The sequence below is a fragment of the Hippopotamus amphibius genome, chromosome 7 (assembly GCF_030028045.1).
Source record: "Hippopotamus amphibius kiboko isolate mHipAmp2 chromosome 7, mHipAmp2.hap2, whole genome shotgun sequence".
Taxonomy (NCBI): domain Eukaryota; kingdom Metazoa; phylum Chordata; class Mammalia; order Artiodactyla; family Hippopotamidae; genus Hippopotamus; species Hippopotamus amphibius.
In genome coordinates, this window is record NC_080192.1 from 64,493,451 (window position 1) to 64,520,309 (window position 26,859).

The 26,859-nt window shown below is 38.8% G+C and overlaps 1 protein-coding gene across 2 annotated transcripts in view; it reads left to right on the forward strand.

Moving 5' to 3' along the window:
- The window catches only part of CTNNA2 (catenin alpha 2), a 1,170,309-nt gene that overhangs the window by 1,080,016 nt on the left and 63,434 nt on the right, over window positions 1–26,859 (forward strand). For both annotated transcript variants that reach the window (XM_057742313.1, XM_057742314.1), the window contains exons 13-14: window positions 15,845–15,996; window positions 24,913–25,026. In XM_057742313.1, coding sequence (XP_057598296.1) covers window positions 15,845–15,996; window positions 24,913–25,026 — 266 coding nt within the window. The remainder of the gene's footprint in view (window positions 1–15,844; window positions 15,997–24,912; window positions 25,027–26,859) is intronic.

The window sequence follows — 26,859 nt, forward strand, 5'->3', positions numbered from 1 at the left end:
ATTTCTTGAGAAGATAGGACCATGAGGAAGGACCATGGACAACTGGGGAAAAGCATAAAGGCTGTAGGTAGTTCATGGATATGAAATAATCAAAGGAGGTCGTGGTTACTGAGAAAGGGTTAGACTGCTGCTCCTGTAGCAAAAGCCTGCGTGCCCCTCTTCCAGGGGCATGTGGCTGCCCCCTGGGGAATCATGGTTGTGGTGAGACTCCGTTACTCATGGGAGCCTGTCATAGCACTCTGGTGCACTGAGATGGAAAAAAGCCTTATTTCCACTGAGTTAGCACAATAACCCATAACTTTGGGTATTTATGTCAAAGACTGGCCTATTTTCAGTAGTTTTTGCTCTTGACTGGTGCCTCTTGGCTTCAGATCCTTTCTAAACCCCCTCATGCTTTGTATGTTTGTCTATTTGGGGGAGTGAGAGTAGAGAGTCCAGGGAAGGAGAGAGGACAGGTAGAATTTAACTCTATATTGGATGGAGTTATGAATAGGTAATAAATCGAGTCCTCTGTATGCACAGAAGGAACTCACCTCAACTTCAGTGGATGTCTTCACTGGTCTGTACATGGACTTTGGAGCCCACTAGGGTTTTCAAAAATAGACGTGTCTCTGAAAGGTCAGATATAGCGGTGTTTCAAGTTCTACATGATAAGACATGTTAGTAGAAACATGTTTCCTTCTACAGGGAAAAGGTTATTTACAGAGACTTCTGTAGCTATTTATTTGTCTAGAATAGCAAGGAAAAACAACAGATAAACAGACATCGGTTGTTCTCTCTGAAATATAAGCAGAAAAGGAATAGCATAATATCACATAATAAAGAGCACATCTAGGGATTGTTGCTCTTGAGAAGGCCCACATCCTCAAAATAAAAACTCTTATACAGATCTCTTATACTAATACCCAAATTTCAACCTTTTGGCTAATGTTTAGCTCCTGATTTAAAAAAAAAAAATCTTAGCACAACATTGAATTGGTCACTTTTTTATACAAGTTTATCAAACTTTGTCCTGAGAGTATATTTTATTTTTGGAGAGAGAACACGGGACAGTAGGCAAGGAGTGGAAGGTGCCAAGAAGAAGGGGAAAACAAACAAACAAACAAACAAAATACTGTCCAGGACATGGAAGACAAAAGCATCATGTTTTCTTTTGCCTCGCTACAAACTACCAGGTTCTGCCTAGTTTTGTGTGTTAGTTGTTAGATTCAAGTCCCTAAGGCAGAAGTTCTTAGCCTCTGTATTACTGACCTTTGAGTCTTGGTAATTCTTTCTTGGGGTGGAGGGAGCTGTGCTGTGCTTTAAGGACACTTGGCAGCATCCCAGGCTTCAGCCCACTAGATACTTAGAGGACCACTTCACTTCCCTTTTCCACTTCAAATTGTGACAATCAAAAGTGTCTCTGGACATTGTTAGATGTCCTCGGGGTGGACAAAATAACCCCTACTGAAAACAACTGCCACAAGAGAACAAAACAGTCCAAAATAGGCACAAGTTTAAACAAGGCAAAATGGAGCCTCCACAGTGTCCATAGGGTATGGTGAAGGGAATGGAGGGACAGTCTATTACAAAGAAACTTAAAAAGGGGCAGAATGCTCAGAAAGTCTTAACTAGACCAGACTTTGCTGCTAACAGCGTTTGCAAATACAGGCCAGCCTCTGTTTAAACATGCAAATAATGCAGGCATGGGTATCTGTAGAAAGTCCCGCTTTACCACCTGACTACCTTTGCTGAGTGGCTAGAGATTGAGAGAGATCCAAAGAGTGACAGTCTGTAGTTTATTTTTCATAAATTATTTTACTTAATAAGAGTAAGTAAATTTTGTTGAAGAGTGCTTTTTGTCTTGATGTGCTGAATTACATCTGAAAACACAATTTTGCAGATGATTAGCATGTTAAAATTCTAGGGCAACATTATATAAAAATTTACCTATTTATTTTTCATAAAACTAATCTAGGCAGATGAAAGCACAATAAACTTGATGTACATCAGACCCATTAAATACTTACATAGTTGATGGGCTCTTCAATAAAACCTCAATTATAACAAATTGCTAAGAGCTTGGTGGTAAGTACGCGCGTGACGAGAGCTATCTTCAGAGATCTCATTTGCAAAGTCAGGTTGCTGTGGAAAGTTGAGGGGTGGGGGTGAAAGTACTTCAATGATACTATGTTTACATATACAGAGAGTAGTTCATTTTTCATGGAACAGATCACACTGAAACACCATTTTTGTAAATTTCGTGGCTCATGCCAACTTGTGGCAATGTCAACATCATCAGGTTGAGAGATCTTTGAGATTATGCCAGCAGTTCCTTCTTCAATTGGGACCAAAAAAAGAATAGAAAAAAAAAAGTGTTTTTAATGAGGATTCTGTTATTAAGTACTTTGTATATGAAGATGAAAATTCCATTATTTTGGAGAACACGTGGGCCAAACAGATGGTGTCATTTTTTTCAAGACATTTTTTTTTTTAAAGAACAGTTAAATGTTCACAGCAAAATTGAGGGGAAGCTACCAAGGTTTCCCACATTCCCTGGATTCTGCACATGCGGGGTGTCTCTTGTTATCAACATCCTCTGCCAGAGTGGTGCATTTGTTACCAGTGATGAACCTACATTGACACATGGTCATCACTCAAAGTCCATAGTTTACATTTCGGTTCACTCTTGGTGTTGTGCTGTATTTGGACTAATGTATAATGACGTGTATCCATCATTATGCTATCATACAATGTATTTTTCACTGCCCTAAAGATTCATTGTATTCCGTCTATTCATCCCTCTTCCCCTCCCAGTCCCCTGGCAACCACTGATCTTTTTACTGTCTTCATACTTTTGCCATTTCTAGAATGTCATATAGTTGGAATCATAGAGTATGTAGTCTGTTTTAGATTGATTTCTTTCACTTAGTAGAGATAGTATAATTTTTACTTTCATGCTTCTGTAATGTAGAGTTCTCAAAAAAGAGGCTTTTTACATCATTCCTATGTATTTTGCCCAGAAAATGTGAGAACAAATATTGGGTTAGCCAAGAAGTTCGTTTGGGTTTTTACATAAGATGTTACAGAAACACCTGAACCAAACTTTTGGCCAACCCAATAGAAATACCCAAACTGGAAATGATAATGAGTGGTACCATTGTGTTAGTACAATGTAGTAGATGAAATCCAGGGAAGGAATCAGAAGAACTCAATTCCTTGACTTCTACCAACTAAATGTCACCTTACACGAATTAGTGAATGCCCCTGAGTCTCAGCTTGATGTTTTGTCATCCAAGTATGGTCAATGTTATTGATGTGAGAATATATGTTTTACTCTTTCCTGGCTTCCTGATGACGGCACTCCACAGGTACAATCATTGCCCATGAATCCTCTGTATAAATTGTTTGCTCCATCTGGACAGGTGTATCTATTATTCTTCAGGCAAAACACATCCATGCTGTTCCCACTCTCCTTCCTGTCATCTTCCCTATTTTCTCCTCCTCCTCTACATCTGTGTATTGAACTTATCCTTTAAGATCTGACTCAAGTCCCATTTGGAGACAACAGGGATCTATTTCTGTGAGTCTGTTGACATTTAGTAGGACCTTTTCAGTGTCAATGGTCCACAGATAGTCAGTTCCCAGAGGTAGGTGTTCCTTTACACACCTAAGGCCTAGACTAGTATCATCACATCATTAGCTTTAACACGTATGCACTGATTAAGTGAATACGAAAATTAGATATAACTTTTTTTTTTCCAATAGAGAATTAGTCCACTAGCGGCCTTAGGCTTATAGCTCAAGATTCGAAGATAAATAAAGACACTTGTTTTCCTCCTACTTTCTGTGTATCAAAGGAGAGTAATCTTCTTGGGCACTTGGGGGTATGTTTCTTTCACTTGGACTGATTTCTGTTGTTAGTGGGATCAAGTTTTATGACTGGACATGTCTTGGGCCACCTGCCTGTCCCTGTGACCAGAGGCAGGGGGTATGGACAGAAGTAAGATCAATATCGGAAAAAGGTGGTAGGGACAGATTATTGGAAAGACAGAAATATTATATATTAGACATAGGAAGGACTGTTACCGTCTGTCACTTCTCTGTGACTGACCTTGAAATTAGATTATGAAAGTAATGAATTTCAACAGAAGCTATAATGACTGAGATTGTTCAGCCTAGACTTCCTATTATATTTTAAATGCATTTTAATATAACCCTTACTATTGATGTAAAACATTTTATTTCTCCCTGAAAGGTTAAAATGATTATAATATGAAGGAAATGTCTTACTTATTCGTGGTGGGAAGTCAGAAGCGTAGGAGGAATGAGAAGTAAATTTCATTCACTTAATAGCTCTTAAACAGGTAACATGCAGTTTGTCCAAAAGCCTCTTCCATATGACTAAAACCTACATACTCGAGGTATTGTAGGAATCTGGCTGATGATTTTTAATATCTGTATTTATTTGTTATTTTCTGAATGCAAATGCAAGGGTTCTTGCTCAGAAAAGAAACTTATTAGGAACAATAACCTTCCAATTCCCTATGCCTCATTCTACCTCTCAAAGCAGTGTGATGAGGGCAGATGAATTCTGCCCACACAAAGGAGGTCCATACTACAAGAGAAGAACCATGAAATTATGAACCTGGGAGCTTATATAGGAATTGATACTCACCTGTCTCCCACCCTTCCTGAGATGGGGAGAAAAACCTTCACTCTTTAATGTTAATAAACTCCCTCCAGGAAAGGTCCCCAGTTTGTCACAACCCTTTGGAATATAAGTGAATGGCTCCTGGTTATATTCCCTTTTGAGATGTAAACATAAATCTCTCTCCAAGTCATTTCACCATTTTAGGACTGCTATTGAGTCATCCCTTGAAACAGATAACTTATCATTTTTGCTCAGAAAGTTCTGGCCATACAGAAATATGAAAATATCTTCTCTATACTGGCTTGTTTGTAAATAATATTTTCTGCTAGAATTCAAAAATGGCCAACTCTCTCAGGGTGAGGGGCTGAAGAACCACCTGAGAAAAATACAACTTGAGAAAGTAAGAGAAACGTTTTAGCCCAATAATAAACCTCTAGCATGGAAGTGGAGATGGGAGAGGGTGGGTATAGGAAGGCTCACAATGACATATTTATGGAGCAACATAGTGGAAGAAACAGCACTTTTCTAGTACCCGATTTTCAAAGTAAAACTAAAAGGGAGACATGAATTTCCACTTCTGCATGAGTCACATCATAGATTCAGAATCCTGGGGACTGCAAAGGACGTGATACTTCTTTGTCACTTCAAGGACATCAGGGATCAGCATCCGTGGTAGTGTCAGTGGAGTGGCAGAAGGGCCAGTGCTGGTGCCCACAGGAATTGGTGGCCAGTATGTATTTCTTGGGCACAACTGAGGAGCTAGTAAATTCCTTTCACCCAGAACCCCTACCTGGTGTTTCAATCAAAGAAAGGAGGAATATGTCAACAATCGCTTGTATGGGAGCATCATTAGATGATTCCAGAAATAGTTTGATTAGAAAAAATAAGAAACTATGCTTGTAGCTGGGATAACAGATGGACATATTAATCAGGAAAATTCTGTATATTCTGGTCAAAGTGACCCCAAAATGACCACCCCACCTGGTTCGCCTTTCTATATTTTACCGTTTCTCTAACACTAGTTGGTTTCTTCCTAGAGAAGAAGCAAAATCTTCTGTAACCATACAGCCAAACCCACTCCTCTGTCACTCATTAGGCTCCTACCACAGGAGTGTGTGTATGCGTGTGTGTGTTCCTTCCTAATTTAATTTTAACCCCTTGAGCTCTGAGACTACCTCTTCATTTCCTCCAGCCTTGATGAGAGTTGAAGCTCAAAAATGTTTATTAATATAAATGAAAAACATAATTGACCTAGTATAATGCCTTATTTTAGGGGTTGTACCCTTTCTAAAAATTACACGCTTAATGATCAAGTTCAGGATCTTTTAAATTAAGAGCAATAAATTCCTAGCAATTATTTTATTACATCTTAAATTTTAAAATCTCACTGATGCCAAAATTAAGTATTTATAAAGCTTAGTTTCCACAAACACTGTAAGCTAAATAAGGCATCATGTTCAACTCTTTAGTCGTTCCTTAAGTTTCAGAATTAAATGCGCCATCCTTTCCTCTTAATTTATAAACCATTTGTGATTATTTTTGAAATGCTTATTTTAAAATGTAAGAAGTTTCCAAGCAAGCATTTTCTTTCCCTGGGGAAAGGAATTTGTGTCTAGACAAAAGCAGATGCATGCTGCCTGATTCTCTTAGGGTAGTTATCGTGGATGGAATTTTGAAGACTTTTTCCCTTTTTCTAAGCAGTCCTTTTTCATCTTTCATCAAACAATTCAGCTCATGGGTTATGTATGGCCTTCTGTAAGTTGAATTTGATTTTGATGTTTGAAATGTACATTATAATTTTCCAAACATGAGTTTATGAGAATGGCATCCTTTAGGAACTCCCACAGAGGGAACAGACAACTGACTCTGACGAAAGAAAGTCCAAGAATACACACAGTATGGAAGAATTAGGACTAGCCAGGAGGATGCTGATGGTTTCCTGGAGAGGAAGAAACAGCTGACAAATAGTCACCAGGGAATAGGGAGCAGATTAAACTGGGCTTCTTTTGTCCCAGTTCCTGGCTTCCAGAACTCAGCAGCTTTAACTTGATTAAGAGTTATTAAGAGAAAGCACAGTGAAAGCTAGTATATCACTGGTCTAGACAGAGTATGATTTCAATTTAGAGAGTTTAAATATTATTTATATACTCCCTCCTCCACATGTAAAAAACACTTGAGGATACTTTACTCAAGATTCAAATCCAATCAATCAGCTAATATAAAATAGTAGTATGCATTTGAGGTAGAAGGAAAACACTTTCACAAGAATATTAGATGAGGCTGGTACGTTTTTTAGAAAGAGTGTCTATTTTGAGCTAGGAAAGCTGGGTTTGATTTTTTTCCAGTTATGAGCTTTTTGGTAAAGTCTCTTAATTTTTAAAGATTTCCTTTCATTATGGATCTGGTGAGGTCATATTGGAATACAGTGTTTAACACTGGCTTTCTTGGCAATGAAGATAAAATGAAAATTATAAGAGCGAGTTTATAAAATCTTGTCCTGAAGGCAGATTTCATAGGAAATTCATTATTAAAAATGCAAAACCATCAGAAGCATGATGTGGTCCTGCCAAGGAGAGAGAAGGGCATAAAAGCAGGGAAACTCAGTTTTCAAGATAAATTGTACCAACTGCCCAATTTTCAGAGATTTCAGCATCAATCTCTGCTATTTTCAGTTTACTTCACTCCTACAAGGCCCACTTTTTGGTGACAAATCATGTAGTTGTAACTTGAAGTTCCATCCAAAGGAGACTGGATGATTTTGCCTACTATAAACAAAGAAAAGGGGGTGTGGATGGATAAATACAGAGGGTCATGGTGTGAAGACAACAATTACAAGAACCATTTACTGTGAATTTTGTGTGTCTGGAACGATGGTAAGCATATTACATACCTCCCACTTTTTTCTCCCTTGAGGGCAAGATTATATTTATTTTATTCACCACTTTATTCCCAGTGGCTAAGTACTACCTATGTTTATATATAAAATTGTATGCAAAATTTGTTGAATGTATTATTTTTCAAAACTTACCTAAAATCTGAAGGCCAGCTGTTTTACACTTGAGTAAACTGAGGCTCAAATTGGTTAACATGTAAATAAATATAATCAAATATCAGGATTCAATTAAGTTTCTGCTTGGGTACAATAAATATACCAGAAACTTAGACCAGCATAGCTTCTACAAATGAACAGAAATTTTAGTATGTCTTGCTGACTATTTTTACTGCTATTATTACTATTTCTGGCATAGCATATTCTATCAGTTAGCTATTGCTGTGTAACAATTCACCCCAAAACTTAATGGTTTAACATTACAAACATTTATTATCTAATAGTTTCTGTGGGTCAGGAGACCAGCACCGCTTAGCTGGGTGGCGCTGCCTTAAGATCTCTCGCAAGGATGCAGCTGAGGTATGGGCCAGGGCTGCTGTCACCTCAAGGGTCAAGTGGTGAAAGACCTACTTCCAAGCTCATTCATGTGGTTGTTGAAAGGCCTCAGTTTCTCATTTCTTGTTGGACATGGGCCTCAATTCTTTATTGGCTGTTTACCAGAGGCTTCTCTCCATTCCTTGCCTTGGAGGCTTTTGCATAGACCACCCGGCTTGCATCAGGGTGAGCAAGTGAGAGAGCAAGAAAAGGCAAGCAGAATGGGAAGCCAGCACCTTTCTGTAACCTAATTACCAACATGACACCTCATCCCCTTTATATATTTTATTGGTTAGAAGCAAGTCACTAGTTCCAGCCCATTTTCAAGATGAGAAGATCATTACACAGGCATGAAGACCAAGAAAAAAAGGCCCATCTGAGAGGCTGACTACCACACATACATATTTGCAAATGCATGCAGATGGGACAGACAGTAAGGGGGATGACTAGCATAATTAGGATAGAATAGTAAGACCTATGGACACTTCCACAGCATGGAATTAATAGGACATGTTTAACTTCTGCTACAGTGTACTTATTTCTTTGTGCAGTGGCTTCTGGAACACAAAAAATCCATTGTGTCCAGGTAGAGCTCTGCAGTATCTGGCCAGGAGGGGAGAGAATAATAGCAGAGCCAGATAGTGGGGAAGGAAAGGCCAATATTGGCACAAGGTGATTGGAGAGGGGAGTTGGAGCAGAGAAGGACAGATCTGAGAAATTGTACAGAGAAAAAAGACAAAGCTAGTACACAATTCAAAGATAACAATGTGCATGTCAGAGGGAAGAAAAAAATCTAATGACATTACTAGAGAATGCTTCATTTGACTTAGGATCAGAGAATCATATTTTAATCTCAGAAGAAGCTGAATGGTCATGAAAATCATAACCAGGATTAGAGCAAGTGTGCAAAATCAAGGTCAAAAGTAAGAAATCTTGCTGAAGTTCTTCAGTGAGCTTATGGCCACTCTTGTACTTGTAGGAAAGCCTCTGCATCTACAGGGAGTACAAAGGTCTCCATGTACTCCAATTGATAAATTACATACAGTGGTGAAATAGCTACTGTTCATGAAGTAGACGTATGGATCCATTTGATGATTTACTTCTTGTCCAATAGGTAGAAATCTAAGCAGCCCTACAAAGAATTCTGAGCTCAGGATTTTGAAAGGTCCCTCTTTGGGGTGGGAGATCCTAGAACATCCTCTAATGACTTAAAGATCTTTAAGTTCTTACCTAAAATTGCCGAATCAATATGAAACAATGACTAGCAGCTCTGGTTTGTCCTCCATCATTTCCAGGTGGTACCAAAGCAAAAAATGTGTTACAGCTTCAGTTTGTGCTAGTTCCTACTTCTACACTGAGTAGGACTTGGAGCTTCAGACTCAAACAGCCTCCTTTCTAGTTGATGATGCTTCATGGATGTGCTGAACTATCAAGGTACACACAGAGTCTTATAAATGCCAGTCAGACTTTCCTTTGGGCAAATTCAGGCCTGAACGATGGTTTACATCATTCTCTCCTTTATATTCTCTTTTCCTCTTAACCTGACATATAAATGGGGGCCATTTGAATAAAATTCCTTATAAGCAACTGATAGAAACCATTTATAGGAAAGAATGCATTGCCTACAGAAATATCATCAGTAGTGTTTTCCTGATTCAGGAGGGTACTGGAATTGCCCCCACAGAGTCTCCTCAAATAATACCTTCTGGTTCCAGTTACTCTGAGAGCACCTGATTCTTCACCTAACTTCAACTGTGAAAAGGGAGGTGTCATAACTATTTGTAATGGGGGGGGGGCAGTGGTACTACACTGACTCTTGTACTGGAATTGGCTACAATTCTATCCCAGTCTTAATATTTCATTCTCTTTTTAGATTATTTTCAAATGTTCTCATTCTTATTTTTCTATTGTATATGAACACTTATTAGAATAGTTCTTTCTCTTCAACAGGGGCCTTGTCAATTTTTTTCTTTTTAGCCTCAGTAATAAAATTTGTGTAAGGAACACGTTCAAGAGAGCGTATTGGTTGACTGTACTGCCACAATTGGATGACCCTATGCATGCAGATATGCTAGTTTGGCTTTGGTCAACTAGTCAAAGATACGATAATGAATCTTTCTCTGTGCTCAGTGGTGAAGCTCCTACTCAGGTGGTCCTGAAAGGATTCTGAGCTCAAGTTTTTGAAAGGTCTCTCAAGACCAAACCTAGAATGCCCACTAATAACTTGGTTAATGACTCATGAAACTTTAATAAAATCACTGAACTAATATGAAATGATGGACAGAAAGAGAGCGACTTAGTATGTGGAATTGTGATACTGCTCATTTTGTCCCTGAAATACTTGATGACAAATGATTTCCTTCTTACATCCCATTCTTTTATTTATTTATTTAGATTGTGTTGGGTCTTCATTGCTGTGTGTGAGCTTTCTCTAGTTGTGATGAGTGGGGGCTTCTCAGTGTGGTGGCTTCTCTTGTTGCAGAGCATAGGCTCTAGGTGCACAGGCTTCAGTAGTTGCAGCACATGGGCTCAATAACTGTGGCACACGGGCTTAGTTGCTCCGCAGCATGTGGATCTTCCCAGACCAGGGATCGAACCCATGTACCCTGTATTGGGAGGCAAATTCTTAATCACTGCACCACCGGGGAAGTCCCCTTACATCCCATTGTTTCACTTCGTATGCTTCTCCCAGCTGGATAGATGAGCTGTACCAGAAGCACAATAAGGGCTTAAGATGCAATGAATGAAGAAGAGATGGTCTCTGCCTAAAAGCTGTTTCCCATAGGAAACAGCTTTTTCTTGCCATACAGAAATGGCAAACAATCCTAATACAGTGTACTAAGTACTATAATAGTGCAGGAACGATTGCTAGAAAATTGTAGAGATCGGCCAATTTTGGAGTGTCTGGGGATTAAGAAAGGCTTCACAATGGCAGTAAGCTCTAAACTGGGTATTGAAGATTGAGGAAGTATTCAACAAAGGCAAAGAAAGAAGTACATTTTAGTGTGAGAGAATACATTGATCATGGACATGTTGGTATGATATGGTGTGTCTCTGTTGTATCTGAAGACATAGCAGTAATTCAGTCTAATTGGAACATTTGAATATATGTAGAAATAGGTGGGGAGACAGAGACAGATAGGAATATAGGCAGGTGTCAGATGTTTGTGTTTATATCTTGATGAGGAGATTTTATAGCTCTCTCTATACTAAAGGCAGTCACAGGAACATTTAAAGCAGGGCATGAACCTCTTAGGTGGTTCCTCAGAGGCAGTGGAGTTGGTTGGCTGTTCATTTCCACCACCTCTAGTTAACCTTGGATTTGGCTCTTGTTGTCAGCAGTCCTATTTGCATCTTTAGCACAAGTCTCTATTCATTTTACTGACTCACCCTGTGCTCTAAAAGTCTCTCAGGAGGATTCAGTCCAGATCTTCCTCACCTCTGGTTTAGGATCTCTGTCAACACTAGAACAAGGCGACCTTGATTTTTATATGCATACTTAACTCTGATTTCATTACTCCTGGAATGTCATCATTCTGTGGCCCAGTGTGCACTCTGCATACAAAAGTACAGCAAGAATTTAAAAGTTTATTTCCAACTTTGATCACCCTTTCAGGACATAAGCTATTAAGAGCAATCCAGGATTTCTGATAAATAGCAGTAAAGTAGTGTCTACAGTTTTGGACATTATTCAGAAAGTAGAAAGAAGCTTCTATTTATATAATCCTGTATCAGAAATTCTGTTAATATATAATGTGTGAATCACAAAGGCAATGCTGTGTTTTGCCCTAATTAGTGCAAAGCAGAATCAGCATCATAGCTGAAGTACTTGAGACTGTTTCTATCTCAGTATCACTTTGGGGGTATTTCATTTTTCAGACCCTTTTACAGTGTTGGAAGAATTCAGAGTTAAACCAACATCTTAGTTTCTGTCAGTGTGGATCATTGTGTTTTTGTCTTATCACTTTAAAAACAAAAGAGGATAAAACTAAAACAGGAAAGAGAAAGAGAGCACCAATGTGCAGAGCAAGGCATGTTGGTTAAAGAGTTGTAGCAGCTGACCAAGCCCTAAATACATAAGTATTGAATGAACTTAGGAGCAGAGCATGGAGGAAAATTTTCTTAAGGGTCAGAGCTAGAAAAACACTGACTTGTGGTAAGAGAAATGGAGGTCTTGTCAGTTACAATAACTAAATGTCAAATGGAATGTGTTCAAGTTCTAGGTGTTACCAGTTTGAGGATTATAATAAGGTCATTGGAATATTAATGCTAAATTGTCTTCTGAGCCCCTCTTTGAAACGTTCTGCACCCCTTCCTCTACCCTTTCCCCCACTCAGAAAATTGATGGTATTTTCTGTTCCATTCTCTTCTTTCTGCCTCTTCTGACAATGCTACGTCCACAACACTGTTGCTCCTACCAAAACTGCACCTCCTAAATCTCCCAAGAGAGCTTCTGCACTCCATGCTGGAGCAAACAGGATGCCAGTTCTCCAAACTTGGGGTTTCAGTGCAGTACTGGGTATGGTTTAGGCTCCAGAGCCTCCCTTATGAAAAGGGCCCCTTTAGAGTTTAGCTTTCTTCTCTTTCCCTTGAGAGAATCAGTAGTAGAGGCAGGTGGAGAAAGAGAGCATGTCACCTCCTGCATTTTCCTCTTCCCCAGATCTGCCTCAGGGTGACCTTGAACAAACAAAACAAAGCAGCACAACTGCTCTCCCTTTTAGATTTCATCAAGGATTTTCACCCGGAGTGTCTAGTGAGTGGGGACTACTCAACGTAGCTTTCCAGCTGGCAGATCTTAAGGTGGAATATTAAGCATTTGGTCACAGTCACAGTTTCTGAGGGTCTTCCTCACTTAATACTATGGGTCAAATTGGATTCTATTATGTCTGGGCCATGAGCTAGAACTTTATTTTTTCAGAGCCTTATTCTATAAGGAGAAATACAGCCTTCAGGGGAATATGTTGATCTCCTTTTAAATGTTTGAATTTTGAAAAGATTCAAAAATACAAAAGGAACAGTGACACATGTAACTGATACCCAGCTTGCACCCAAGGTATAACAAATATTAACATTTGGCAATATCTGATTTACATTATTATTTATTTCAGAAATAAGATACACCTGAGGCCTCCTTAAGATCTTTACTTAATTCCATGCCTCTCCTTCCCCTCTCAAAGGATAACTTAAGGTTGTATACATCCTTTCAGAACATGTATAATAAAATGCATATATGTTTAAACTATGCACAGTACTCTTGTGTATTTTTAAATTTCTCACAAATGACATATCTTTTTAGTTTTCTGTTCCCAGTCAACACTTTGACCTTAGGGCTTACTGGCTTTAATAATATATTGACTGTTTCCTGATGTACATCCTTAAGTTCATTTTGTCCCATCCAGATATATCGTCTGTGAATCTGGGGTGCACAGCTCACAGTGGTTCCCCCCGAATTAGAGGATGCACAACAGGTCTGGGTTAGAGCCAGTTGAAAGCACTTCCTTAAAGCAGTTATCCTTCCCAGATTTAATATAACTCTCATTATTATTAGCTCTTGAAATATTTAACATAACAAAAAACAGCCTTAACTATAGAGACACAAAGACATTCCTGTGACCCCAATATATTCAGTCTCCTAATCAGTATCTCCCCAGAAGTAGTATTTGGCTATGCCCTAGCTAATTTTGCAACTCACTGGTTGGGTCTGCAAAGCATCATTTTACTAGATTTTGACAAAGCATTTGCCGAAATGATGTGTTCCCATTTTTACTCCATCTATAGTCGAAGGGTTCCCATTTTTCCACATGCTCAATAAGATGGATAGTTCAAGCTTTCATTTGTTTGCCCATCCCCCAACAGGTATGAAATATCTCATTATTTACATTGTAATTTTTCCAATTGTTGGTGAAGTTGAGCATTGTATGTATTTATCAATAATATGGGATTTCCTTTTTGTAAATTGGCTTTTCTAATCTTTTGTCTATTTTTCTATTTTTTCCTTATTGATTTTTAAGAGTATATATCTTACATACATGGAGGAGTACCAATCATTTATCAGTTATAAAAAAGGGACAAAAATTTGTGCAGCTAAGTGCTACTGATGCTACCATATACATCTGTGAAATTGTTAATGGTCATTATGGCAGCTTAGATATCAAATGGAATTAATATGATTTAGAATTTTCAGTTTAAGAAAGGAAAGGAATTTTTAATTTCATTTAAGAAAGCTACTCATATGAAAATGACAAATATATACAAAAATGTTTTCATGCTTAAGAAGGTCAATGTCAATTATCTAGATTATTTAGTGATGTAAAGCTGTTAACAAGTGGATAAATGAAATGGTCTTAGCTTAATGTGGTTATTTTTAGAAATATATTTTTATTTGATTCATATTTGTAGCAATACAGCTCAATATCTCCCAAACTCCTTTTATATAAAAGCAGTTCCAAGGCCCAAGTGAAAAATTCAAATACTATAGAGAACCAATCATAGTAATTTACTCAAGAAGGAAATTCACCTTGTCATGCTTTGGTTTTGATAATTTCTACTGAAAGAGTGGTTACTCTGTTTTCCTCTAACTCTCCTTTTTTTTTTTAAATGACTTTTGACTTTTCCTGGTAGAAATACATTTTTTAAGGAATGTTTTACCTTGAATACTCTGACCCTAGAGACTAAAGTAATTTAGCAGAGTTTCTCGCGCTAGGGATTAAAATGGATGTTAAAGTACCCGCAGAAGATGAAAATGAGTACAACGACGAATCAGGCATGAAAGTTCAGAAATGGAAATAGATGAACGATGTTTCTATTTTATTGTCCATGTAAATGAAATGCATTGTGCTTTTGGCTTTCATTTGCCATATGAATTGATTGTTACAAGATAACAGCTGAAAAAATTATTTTTAAGAACCACTGAATCAGCAGCATTTTTCAAGTAGCCAATGAGTGTACTTTCCGCAAACTTCCAGCGTGCACACAGGTCCTCACTTAAGGAAAGAGGGGCCTGCATTTTCAAGTGTTCATATGTATCCTCTTGCACAACAGCAAAATTCTGGTAAAATGGAACAAAATCAAATTTATCTTTGAGTCCATTGGGCTCCTTCCAGAGCCTTTCTGATGGAATATTCTGGGATTTCCATCTCCTCTCTTGCACAGTCTTTCCACAAGCCTCCCCACAGCCATTTCCCCCCTCCAATGTCTCAAGACCTGCATTCTAGACAGAAGTGGAGTGGATTGGATCATTTCATTTACATTTTACTATAAACCAGCATAGAGTAAAGTCTGCTACTCAACCAATTATGACTTTAGCATCTGATGTTAGTTACCTATTTATAGAGGTTTTCTAAGGGCCAGGTACCATCCAGTGCATTTGTTTGCATTATTCCCAAGGTAGGATCTGACTATTACATTTAATAGACAAAGAAACAGATTCAGAAGGATTAAGAACACGTGGCCAAGATTTCGCAGCTATGAACTAGCAGAAGTGGAACTCAATTGAGGATAACATGAAACCTGAACTCATATACACTATAGCACACTACCCTGGGCAGGTTTCAAAAACTTGCTTGGTTGCATACCATCACCATTCAGGGAGTAACGGTTTCCTTCCCTGATGAAGGTAAGTGGCACAAAGGCCACTCAATTGGATCCACCCCAAACTGGACAGGTGGGTATGCATCTCCACTGAAATGTTGGGATGTCCAGAGCCTGCCACCTTCCCTAAGGGCCGAAACCAGGGAGCATGGAAGAAAAATCGCCTAATCCACTGCTTTTCACTTTGTTTACCCCAGTGATGCCACGCTTTGCTGAACAAGTGGAGGTTGCCATTGAAGCCCTGAGTGCCAACATCCCTCAACCATTTGAGGAGAACGAGTTCATTGATGCCTCTCGCCTGGTATACGACGGCGTTCGGGACATCAGAAAGGCTGTGCTGATGATCAGGGTATGTGAGGTCTCTGTAGCTTGGAGCTGATTGGAGCTGCCAGTAGGGACCCCCAAGAATTTACTCTTTGTTTTTTTAATTATTTAGTTTAACTTGGTGAGCTGTTTTAGCTCCACAGTTAGTCAGACAAGGGGGACTTTTTACTTATAAAGGGGTGAGTGATCCCAACAAGCTTAGATCAACACTGAATACCCTGAAGGGTGATGTCCTGCCTGCTTCTTGTACACGTTGTTGCCTAAATTTAATACCAACTTGAGGGTGCCCCTGCCATTCCCCGTTGCTAACGCCATTTCTCAGTAGGATCAGAAAGCTGTGCGATGGAAAGAAATAAAGATCACACAGCTCAGTAGTAGTAGTGATATTGATAATGACAATAAAGTGATACAGAGCCACATTCCTCTTATAACAAATAATTAAGACATTATAAATAAGGCTACATAATCTTTCAGCACACCTCCCCTGTCGCCTACCCTAGTATCTTCCCATCCTCAGTCTTCTGATGTCGAGTAGGTATGAGACTTCCAAACCCTTGTCTAAGAAATTATATATAGACGCACACACACACACACACACACACACACACACGGAAACATAATACAGCAGATTTTAAAACTCATATAAGTGTTATTTGCAACTTGCTTTGTTACCCACAGTGTGCCTTTGTCTGTCTCTATGAAGACACGGAACTTACCTCATTCCATTTAATGGCTGAGTAATATTCCATCATGAGTTGACGTATTTTTCTCCTTGCCTTAGCAACAATGTGGCAAAGTAGGTCTCAAACACTTTTCTTAGCCACAGAACTCTTTCTTAAAGTAAAGTTAAATGCATATTCAAAAGTATAACTGATGATACAGATATATTTGTGGCTATTAGGATTGAGGTAGAGATGGTGCATCTGTGGTGTTAATCTTAAAAGCCTGCTGTCCAATGGAAATATAATGTGAAGCACATTTGTAATTTTTAATTTCTTAGTAGATCTGTTGATAAAGCAAAAAGAAACAGATGAAATTAACTTTAATAGCATGTTTTATTTACTCAAATGTATCCAAAACTAGCATTTCAACACGTGGCACTAGATGCATTTAAAGTGCATGGAGCTTGTGGCCATCATTTTGGATGAGGCAGCCCTAGACTGTGTCTCCATCCTCAGCCTCCACAGCTGTCTCTGAGGCTTCTCAGTGAAACCATGAGTTAATGGCTGAGTGCATCTTGAAAAGCTTTCTCTCATCATGATTGCTGAGCATCTAAGCCAAATCCCCTAAACACTGCAAAACAGTAACAATCAATATATTTTCTGTATGTGGTCCCTCAATACTTCAAGACTTATCTGTGATTTACTGTTCTCTCTGGACAATACACACCTAGTCCTTTAAGGAGTTCATATATGGCATTAATTCCTTTCCAAATCTGGGTATCTTCAAAGTCATTAAACCTACGTGTGGACCTCTTCGACTGTGGTATCCAGAACACAACGTGAAGCTTCCAAGGTGATCTGACCAGGTGGAGTAGAGCATCACCAGAAAGAGTCTCCCTTCCGTCTTTGTTGACATTAATGCTTCTCCTGAAACATCCACGCAGCTTCTTTACTAGGGAGCACAAATAACGTCTATTTATCTTCTCATCTTTAAGCAGCTTTTTTATGTGTTAAATATGTCTTTCTTTCATAATAGTTCCATGATGAAGTCAAAGTGTTCAGAACATTGCAGAAGTTGTATCAGACAATACTAGTTATACATAACCATGTGGAGCTCAGCTCCGGAATTTGGAGACTGGCAGATGTATTTCCGGTTCTTCTGACTTCCCCATTTTAGATCTGTCAGACTTTTATCATCTTTCAAGACCTGGCTCAAATCTTCTTCCCCTAAATTTTCTCCTTCAAAAATACTGACCCTATTCTTTAACTATCCATAACTCTTTCTGCTTGTGATCATATTCATCACACCATTTCTCTTAATGTCTATTACCTTCTTTAGGCTGAGATTTTGGGAAGCGGAGCCTATATGTTTTGTTTCCCCTTCGCTGTGGTGCACTGTCTCGCACAGTGCTTAATACTGTGTGTTTTAGGGGGGAAGAAAAACAGGAAACTATGTAGATGGGAAGTTGACAGAGAGAAAAGGTATGAGATCTGCAGGAGAAGGAAAGGACGGATAGTCAGCCTTTTAAGCCTGTAACAAATTATGTCATTTTCCCCATTATATACTAACTTGTGAAATAAAGTAATAGACCATGAGAGATAATGTTTTCAAAGCATTTGGCACTAAATTCCACTATAATTCTCAAGATATATTCCCTCTTTTGCCATTTTTCTGCTTTGTTAGCCTTCACATTTTTGTGACAACCATTCATCTGGGAGGCTGAGGAAGTTCATAGCCGTCATTCATTTATTCATTCATGAGCTGTAAAAAAACATAATTTTAGATAAAAATGCCATATCTTTGTTACATGAAGTGTCATTCCTGCATCTCGACATTTCAAGTGGTTTGATCAGTCAGATTTCACACCACTTAAAACTTAGGAAGCTGGAAATATACGGTATGTACAAATTGTTATCTTAAAATCTTTCTCCATTCAGCACCAGAATGCCTTCATTTTGTACTTAAATTCTTGGTTTGCTTTCTGTGTACGATGGTTAAGTCTGCTTAAAAAGAAATTGTTGCGCTAAGTGAGGGAGAAAGACAGTAAGACAAGTAGAGCTCTTTCCCAGCAAACCTGACCATGCCTCCTTCTCTCTCAAAGTGTTGATTATGGTTTGGAAAAATAAGAATTTTTCCCCCTCCAAAAATGCAGAGATGACCTTGAAAGGTCAAATTCTTTATCACCTTGCCTCTCAGCAATCAATACATATTTAATGGTGATGTCAGTATGTAGGCACTCCAGGACAGCTCCAAGCAACCCTCTGAAGCAGATGAAGCTGGTCCTTCCTGTATTCCAAGTTCGCTCTTCAGACCCTACTTCTCTTCCAGAACAGGCTGACTCTGTCTCTGTCCCATAAAAAGGTTTCTTGTTCACTTCTCATTGAGGCTTGTCTTTGGTGACTCTGTCAGCTACATAGAAATTTTCTGATTACCCCAATATGGTAGTTGAAATGAAGTGAGAGAGTAGCATTGACATATATACACTACGAAATGTCAAATAGATGGCTAGGGGGAAGCTGCTGCATAGCACAGGGAGATCAACTCGATGAGGGGTGATGGTTTAGAGGGGTGGGATAGAGGTGGGATAGGAAGGAGTTGCGGGAGGGAGAGGATATGGGGATATATGTATAAAGACAGCTGATTCACTTTGTTGTACAGCAGAAGCTGGCACAACAGTATAAAGCAATTATACTCCAATGCAGAGCTAAAAAAAATGAACAGAAATCTAGCACACCAACATATAATTGGTTCTCATTAGTTGCAGTAGTTACATTCAGTGAACCCTGAATTAAAGATTATTGTAACATTGAAATTCAGGGTCAGGGTCCTGTGAGCCTCTCTGGTCACAATTTCATCAATTGATCAATATATTAGTTTGTTTTATGTGTGTTTTTGTTTAAATACGCTTAATTTAATATATACTGTTGATACATGAACATTGAACTCACGGCCAACCACACTGTAACTCATGCCTGAAGGAAACATCTAACAAATGCATCTTCTCTGGAAGGTACAGCACAACCTTCTTACACTTAGGAGCTCTAAACAACATCTCAGCCATTTTAAGCAGAGAAATAACAGGAAGCACAGAAATGCAAAAACGTAACACTAAATAGACTGCAAAAAGGATACTTGTTTATAGTATAAGAGCTGAAATAAGAAAGCAGAATGTTGTGCTGTTTGACCTCGGCTGGAAATTTGCACGTTGGCTGACTCAAAATTTTTGCCACATTGCACACACACGTTTGTGAATAACTCCAGGAATATTGATTTAGGGATTACAGAGAAACTTTGATGAGTAGGCAAATTCACACCTCAATAATCTTCAAATAAGAAGGAGTAAGTGTATATTTAAGACACAAGGAATTAAACGTTTAATATTGGAAATTAAGATAAGTGGATAGCATAGAAGGTGGTAATATCTCGGTGTCAAAGTATCTGTATTCAACAAAACAGTAGTTGCTTCTCAGAGAATGACCATGAAAAAAATCTATAATGATATCTATACATTGAACTTTTGTAATTGGAACCCATTAATTTGGTTGCATATTGAAACTTATGAAAGCAAGGAGGAGAAACAATTGGGCCTAAGACAGGGTTCAGATAAGATTCTGTAACTTAACTTCACATCTCCCAAAATGGGCATGGAGATGCCTTGGAGCGTTGCAAGATATTTTAAAATGTCGAGGGAAACACAGAAATCTCTCAGAATCCGTGTGAAATATTAGCTGAAGGTGGTTCACAGTTTAAACATTAGGTTGGAACGTTCCCTTTCATCATATATTGATCACATCATGTATTTGTGATGCAGGGTTTCTGGTGGCTGCTGTGATGAAAAGCAAGTTCAGTGGATATTCAACTGTATTCCAAGGCTTGAGAAGTAATGCAATGTGCAGCAGGAACAAAATTGTTAGGGCCAATCAACTTAATCCATTTTTATAATCTAACTGCTTAATCAGCAGAACTGTGAGTTTTGTTTTCTTTTGGTTTTTAGCCTAGAGACACGATGAAAAAATTACTGAGACAATGATTGAAGCAATAAAGTGTGGGAATCTATGGTTTAACTATTTCAGGGTTGTTGGCATGCTAATTTCCTTCTCTATGCCTCAGTTTCCTTATCTGTAAATGGGGACAAATATTACTGCAGCTGTAAAGCACTAGTATAGACCTGGCATTAGTAGGTTCCCAAGAAATATTTCCCTTCCTCATCCTTCTGGGATGAAATTTATCTTTATACAATCAATTAATGAAATAGAATTTGCGAGATTAGTCAGCAATATTATCAAAATTTCAAGGATTGAAGTTAGAGTATTTGTCATAGCTAGAAAATAAAACATTGAAGAGATTTTAGAAACAACTTATGTGACAAAACTGACTTACCTATTACAGATTGCTGTTATCAACGTGGCCCCTTAAGAGCCCTAATTTTTTTCTTAACTCAATTAAAAATAATTTAGTATGATTTTAAAAAATTTTTGGTAATTGGATCTTTTTTAAAAAATTTTATTTATTTATTTTTGGCTGTGTTGGGTCACCATTGCTGCATGTGGGCTTTTTTTCCTCTAGTTGTGGCAAGTGGGGGTTATTCTTCATTGTAGTGTTCAGGCTTCTCAGTGCAGTGGCTTCTTCTGTTGTGGAGCCTGGGATCTAGGTGCTCAGCGTCAGTAGTTGTGGCATCTGGGCTCGGTAGTTGTGGCTCACGGGCTTAGTTGTTCCACAGCATGCGGGATCTTCTTGGGCCAGGGATTGAACCTGTGTCCCCTGCATTGGCAGGTGAATTCTTAACCAGTGTACCACCAGGGAAGTCCTGGTAATTGGATCTTAATCATTCATTTATTAAATATTTGTTGAATGACGCTTACTAGAGGCCCTACTGTTGGAAGTGCCCTGAATACAGAAGTGAACAAAATATCAAAAGTTCCAATCCTCAAAGAGTTTATATTCCTTCGGTGGGAGACAGAGAACAAACAAGTAGATATAACATACTAGTTAATGTGCTGTGGAGAAAACCAAGGCAGTATAAAGGGGATAGAGCATGGGATGGGTGTGGGTTTTATGAAGCATGGTCACTGGGTGACATTTGGGAAGAGACTTGGAGAAAGAGGAGGAAACAAGCCATTAAAGTATTAGGGGAAGAGTGTTCCAGGCAGAGAGAATGGCACATGTGGCCTAAGGACCACACTGAATGAGAGATGGGAGACTTTGAAGTTTTCTGAGCAGGAGAATAACATGAACTGAGTTAGATCTTAAAAGGAACACCCTGGTTATACTGGTGAGAATAGAACGTGTGGGGTAAAGGCAGAAAAAAGGAACTAATTTAGGTGGCCTCCAGAGTAATACAGGGTAAAGATGCCAGTGGCCAATCAGTCCTAACGAAGGAGATTTTGCTCTATATTGGCTTTAGGAAATCTTTAATTCTACTTTCTCATTTCTAATCCATTCCAGTGATTAGGGATCTGTTGGGAAATCCTTCTTCATGTATCACCCAAACTTTCTGTTGCAGTTGCCAAATTATATCCTCATTTTTCCGCTCCCAGTGAAACTCATTTACATTTGAGCTGTTCCTTTAAATGGCCCTTACTACATTTTTCACATGTCCTGGTGAAATTACTGTAAATTCTTCACCCTTTTCTCATTTTGCTTCTTTACAGAAGCTGTTGTAGAGAAGAGTGTGCATTTGATTGGGAACATGAGGCAGGTAGATTGATCCTGGTCTGCAGATGACATGTGGTGTGACCCTGGAAAAGTCACATGATGTACTTGGGCCTCTGTAATAAGCACAAATTAATGTGATAGATTCTTAGAAGGGAGATATTTTATAGGCCAAATACTTTATTAGTAGAACCATGGAACCAAAAGTAGACCAAAGTGGTTCTTTATTGTCATAAAAAGGCCTTCCCTGAGAGTACATAAGGATAGAACTGAGATTTGACCTTCACTGTCTAGCCTCCAGTCCAGTGAATTGCATATTTTTTCTATTTCTTTTACCCTATGATACTATCTAATGATAGAAGTCTAATTATCTCTGGCCCATCTGCAGGCCATCAATATTTTTCCATGTTTCCTTTAATTTGCAGAGGTCCTTGACCAGCCAAAAATTAACACTCATACTTTTAAAATGAATAACTAAAAACATAACAACATGGATAGGAGACACATTTACATACAATTAGGAAACTTCACCTGCACAGAACTATTTAAATGGGTAGCTTGGATGGGTTTGCTGCATGGTTTAGGCAGAAGAAAATGTTTCAATCTCATCCATTTGCCTGGTGGTGTTTGTGATGGTTAAAAGCTCTGGGACCCTCGACTTGCTAGGTGTGGTGCCTTAGAAAAAATACCTAACAATGCTGAACCTCTTTATACATCTATAAAATGGGGATTAAATTTATTTCATTAGGTCGTTGTAAGGATTAAATCCTTTAGCTGAATGCCTGACCCATCGTGGGTAGTAAAAAATGATTGCTATGATGATGCTGTTGATTGTAGCTTTTGTTAGGTGTATATTTTATTGTTAAGCATAATAACGATCACTATCACTGATTACTTCAGCTTACTTTTACTGTTTCCCAAGCATTTTCATATATAGTTGATCCTAGAAGCCAGTGAGGCGGGCAGAGCAAGTAGCGGTTACTACCTTCACTTTATGAGTGAGGAGAGAGAAAAGCAGAAAATCTCTAAGGGGCTTGTGAAAGACACACAGCCTATCAGCGGCAGAGTTGGGCCCCAAACGTTTAGGTCCCCTGGGTCCACATCCTGGTTATTTTATTTTTTCCATTTTTAAACTTTATTTTGGTTCCTGAGCTGTAGCCACTTGAATACAAGCTCATTTATCATGAGCCTTATGCCGCCAGGTTGTGTTTGCCATTGACTCATCTACTGAATGTGCAGATCACAGCAATATTTGGACACAGTACTATAGGCACTGTCATTTCCTCCTTTTCTCTGTTGAGTGAGGTTTTCCATTTCATTTTTCTCTCTCCTTTTCAAAAACTAATGATGAAAAGTGTGTGCAATCTTGTCATTTCATCTGTCAGCAGAATTTACCAACTTTCTGTAATTGTTCCTCGACACACTCCAGAAGAGTGAGAAATGCACAGAGATTCTTGTCTCTGTCCACAATGAAAACACCACCAGTTATGTGAACCAGGGTTTGCCCACCTCACCCCTGCCTGAGTTAATAAAGCATGGGAACAAAACCGCTTTCTTTTAATATTCCTATGAAAGAATATTGAACATCTGTAGATGACTGAGTGAATATTAATAAGGTTGATGGTGAGAGAGAAGGAAAACAAGAGTGATATGCCAAAGCTGGGAAAATTACTAAGCATAATGTGATATTGGCACCAAGGACCCCATTTTATGCCTGTCTGACCAATCTCAAGACTCCATCAATTACCACACCTGATTAATTACACTGAGGTAGCCAGAGAAACCAGCAGAATTAAAATGTGCCCTTTCAGATGGGGGATGGGCAACTGTATCCTCAGTACTGCCTGTGATCTGTTCCTTCCTTTTGAGAGACAGAACCCTGGGAGGTGGTGCTCCTATGTGCCAAGAGGCAGGTTGTGGGTGATCATCAGCTTTCAGGCTAAGGACAACTGAGCAGAGAATCGCACACTAATGCACTGTCTTCCCATCCTTGTCACCTCTTGAGTTTATCCTCTTGGAATTAACAAAGCATGATAGTATTGAGTACATGTGTCAAACTGCCTGCCCTAGAAGATTCTTAACAAGGTATATCCTCTCAAGCCTCAGTTTCCTTGTGTGTAAAATGGAGAAAATAATGTCTGTATCGTAGGACTGTCAAGAAAACCGTATGAGTTAGTGTATGCAAAACACTTAAAAAAGGTGATAGGCATATGGACAGCACTTAAAGCACGTTATCTGTTACTACTGTACAGGTGCAGAGGCCGCAGCTCCCAGTTGGCCACACGATCACAAGGGTATATAACTGATCCACTTACAACCATTCTGTACGCAGGCCGCCATTCTGTTTTTCATTTTCAATAGAGTGTTCAATAAATGACATGAGGTAGTCAACACTCCATTGTAAAAGAGGCTTTTAGACAATTTTGCACAACTGTAGGCTAATAGAAATGTTCTGAGCACATTTAAGGTAGGTTAAGCTAAGCTATGATGTTCCATAGGTTAAGATATTGAATGTATGTTCAGCTTGTGATATTGTCAACTTTCAGTGGGTTTATTGGGACTTAACCCCATTGTAAGCAGAGGGAGATCTGTATGCTGATTTTTCTCTTTTCCTCTATATTTTTAGACCCCAGAAGAACTAGAGGATGATTCAGACTTTGAGCAGGAAGATTATGATGTGCGTAGCCGGACGAGTGTTCAGACTGAGGATGACCAGCTCATTGCAGGGCAGAGTGCACGGGTGAGTGGACATCCAAAACTTTGGTTTGGTGCACGTGAGCTGTGTTCAACAAATTTGTTTTAAGGAATTTCTGATCTCCAGAAACCTGGAATCCCAGCGATTCATGGCCCAGAAATCTGTGCCTCATCTAGGGTTGTTTTTGACAATTCACATTTTACACAATGGAGATAACCACCACTGATTCTGATTCCCTCTAACTTCATTCTCTCTCCATCACTCAAAACATAGCAGCCACATCACAGCAAAACTTATGCCTGTGGTGGATTTTGTAGGGGTTGGAGATCATGTTTAGATAGTTTAGTGACCAGGGGTTATAGCAGTGCTGTAAACTTACCTTGACACAGACACCATGGTTCTGCTTGAAGTCTCCAAATTTGTTAACCACACAAGAGACAACCACAAACGGAGAATTAGAGTACTACTTTGTTACTGGCGGGGCTATTGTTGCTCACACTCTGGCCTGGGGTCTCTGATAAACAAGACCACATATTTTGAAATTGTTTCAAGGCCGTCAGAGTACAAAGGGAAATTTATTCCCCTGACACTTACCTATGGCCAGGGCAGTAGCCCCAGATCTGTCTGCCATGTGATTGTAAAACAAATTACAGCGACATGCTAGAAATATACCAGCTTAAGATGCAGAGCAAGCAGCAACAGAAAGATGACCACTCTGGCTGACATTTGAACACTCCTGAACACTCTATGACACTGTCCACCAATACACGTGTTTCAAAAACGATTCTGGAATCTGACCAATCTTATTAGCTGGAGATCCTTGAGGGTAAGATGCAGGTGATCAAGGCAGGTGGCAGGAGATAAAATTCCTGGAGACTGCAAAAGAGGGCGAGATTCTCTTCCCTTTAACGGCTCAGTTTCCATAGGGCAAAAATAATCAAATTATAGTATAATTGAGAATTAGATATTCTAATTCACTTTGATAAGTTTTACTTAAGAAATATAATGAATATGAAGCATGAGAAAGAGATCATAATTTAGGATAAGGATTAAGAAACCCCAGAAAGTTCACATTGGCTTAGGAATTATGAAAAAAGAGTAGGAGATAGCCAAAGGTTAAAATAAAGTGGACTCAGGCTAAGCTTTATGTTGAGTCCAGAAGGTCTTTGTACTTAAAGTCTGATTTCTCCTGATAGTCTCATCCAGCAGGTAAATGATCCAGAAGATATAGGTGGACATTGATAGAGGAAATGTGAGAGTAAACGCCAGAACATTGAAGATGCACTGGCACTGGCTTCGATTTCAGACAGACTTGGTTTTGAATTGTACAGTGTAGAGTGAGGACTATGCTCTGTTACGTGCTGCTTAATTTCTCTGAGCTTCGGTCCTATCATCTGTAAAATGTAAATAATAGACTTGTTTGATAGGATTCTTTTGAGGTTTTAATTACTTAATATTTGTAAAATAATGAGCATAATACCTGACATATATTAAGTGCTCAATAAGGGATGACTCTGAAAATTGTCATCCTTTGGAAGAGAAATCTCTTTTAATCACAGGCTGGTGACAGCGGAAAAGTGCACAAAAGCGTATGAGGCCCCTTACTTTAAAAAATACCCTGTAGACTTCATTTACTCCCCCTAAAGTGTTGCAAATAGGGACGTTAAGCTGAGAGACTTTTGAGCCTGTGCCGGCATAACACTAAACTAATTCATCAACCAAGTCAATTCACCTTCAAAATTAAGTAAAACCAGCATTTTTATGTCAATGACAAAGGGCAAGTTTGAGTAATTCACCATTAATCAGTTCAAAGTCAACTTGATTGACTGACTGTAACTTAGTATTGATACAGCCCCAAGTATCCATTGACTTGTTTTC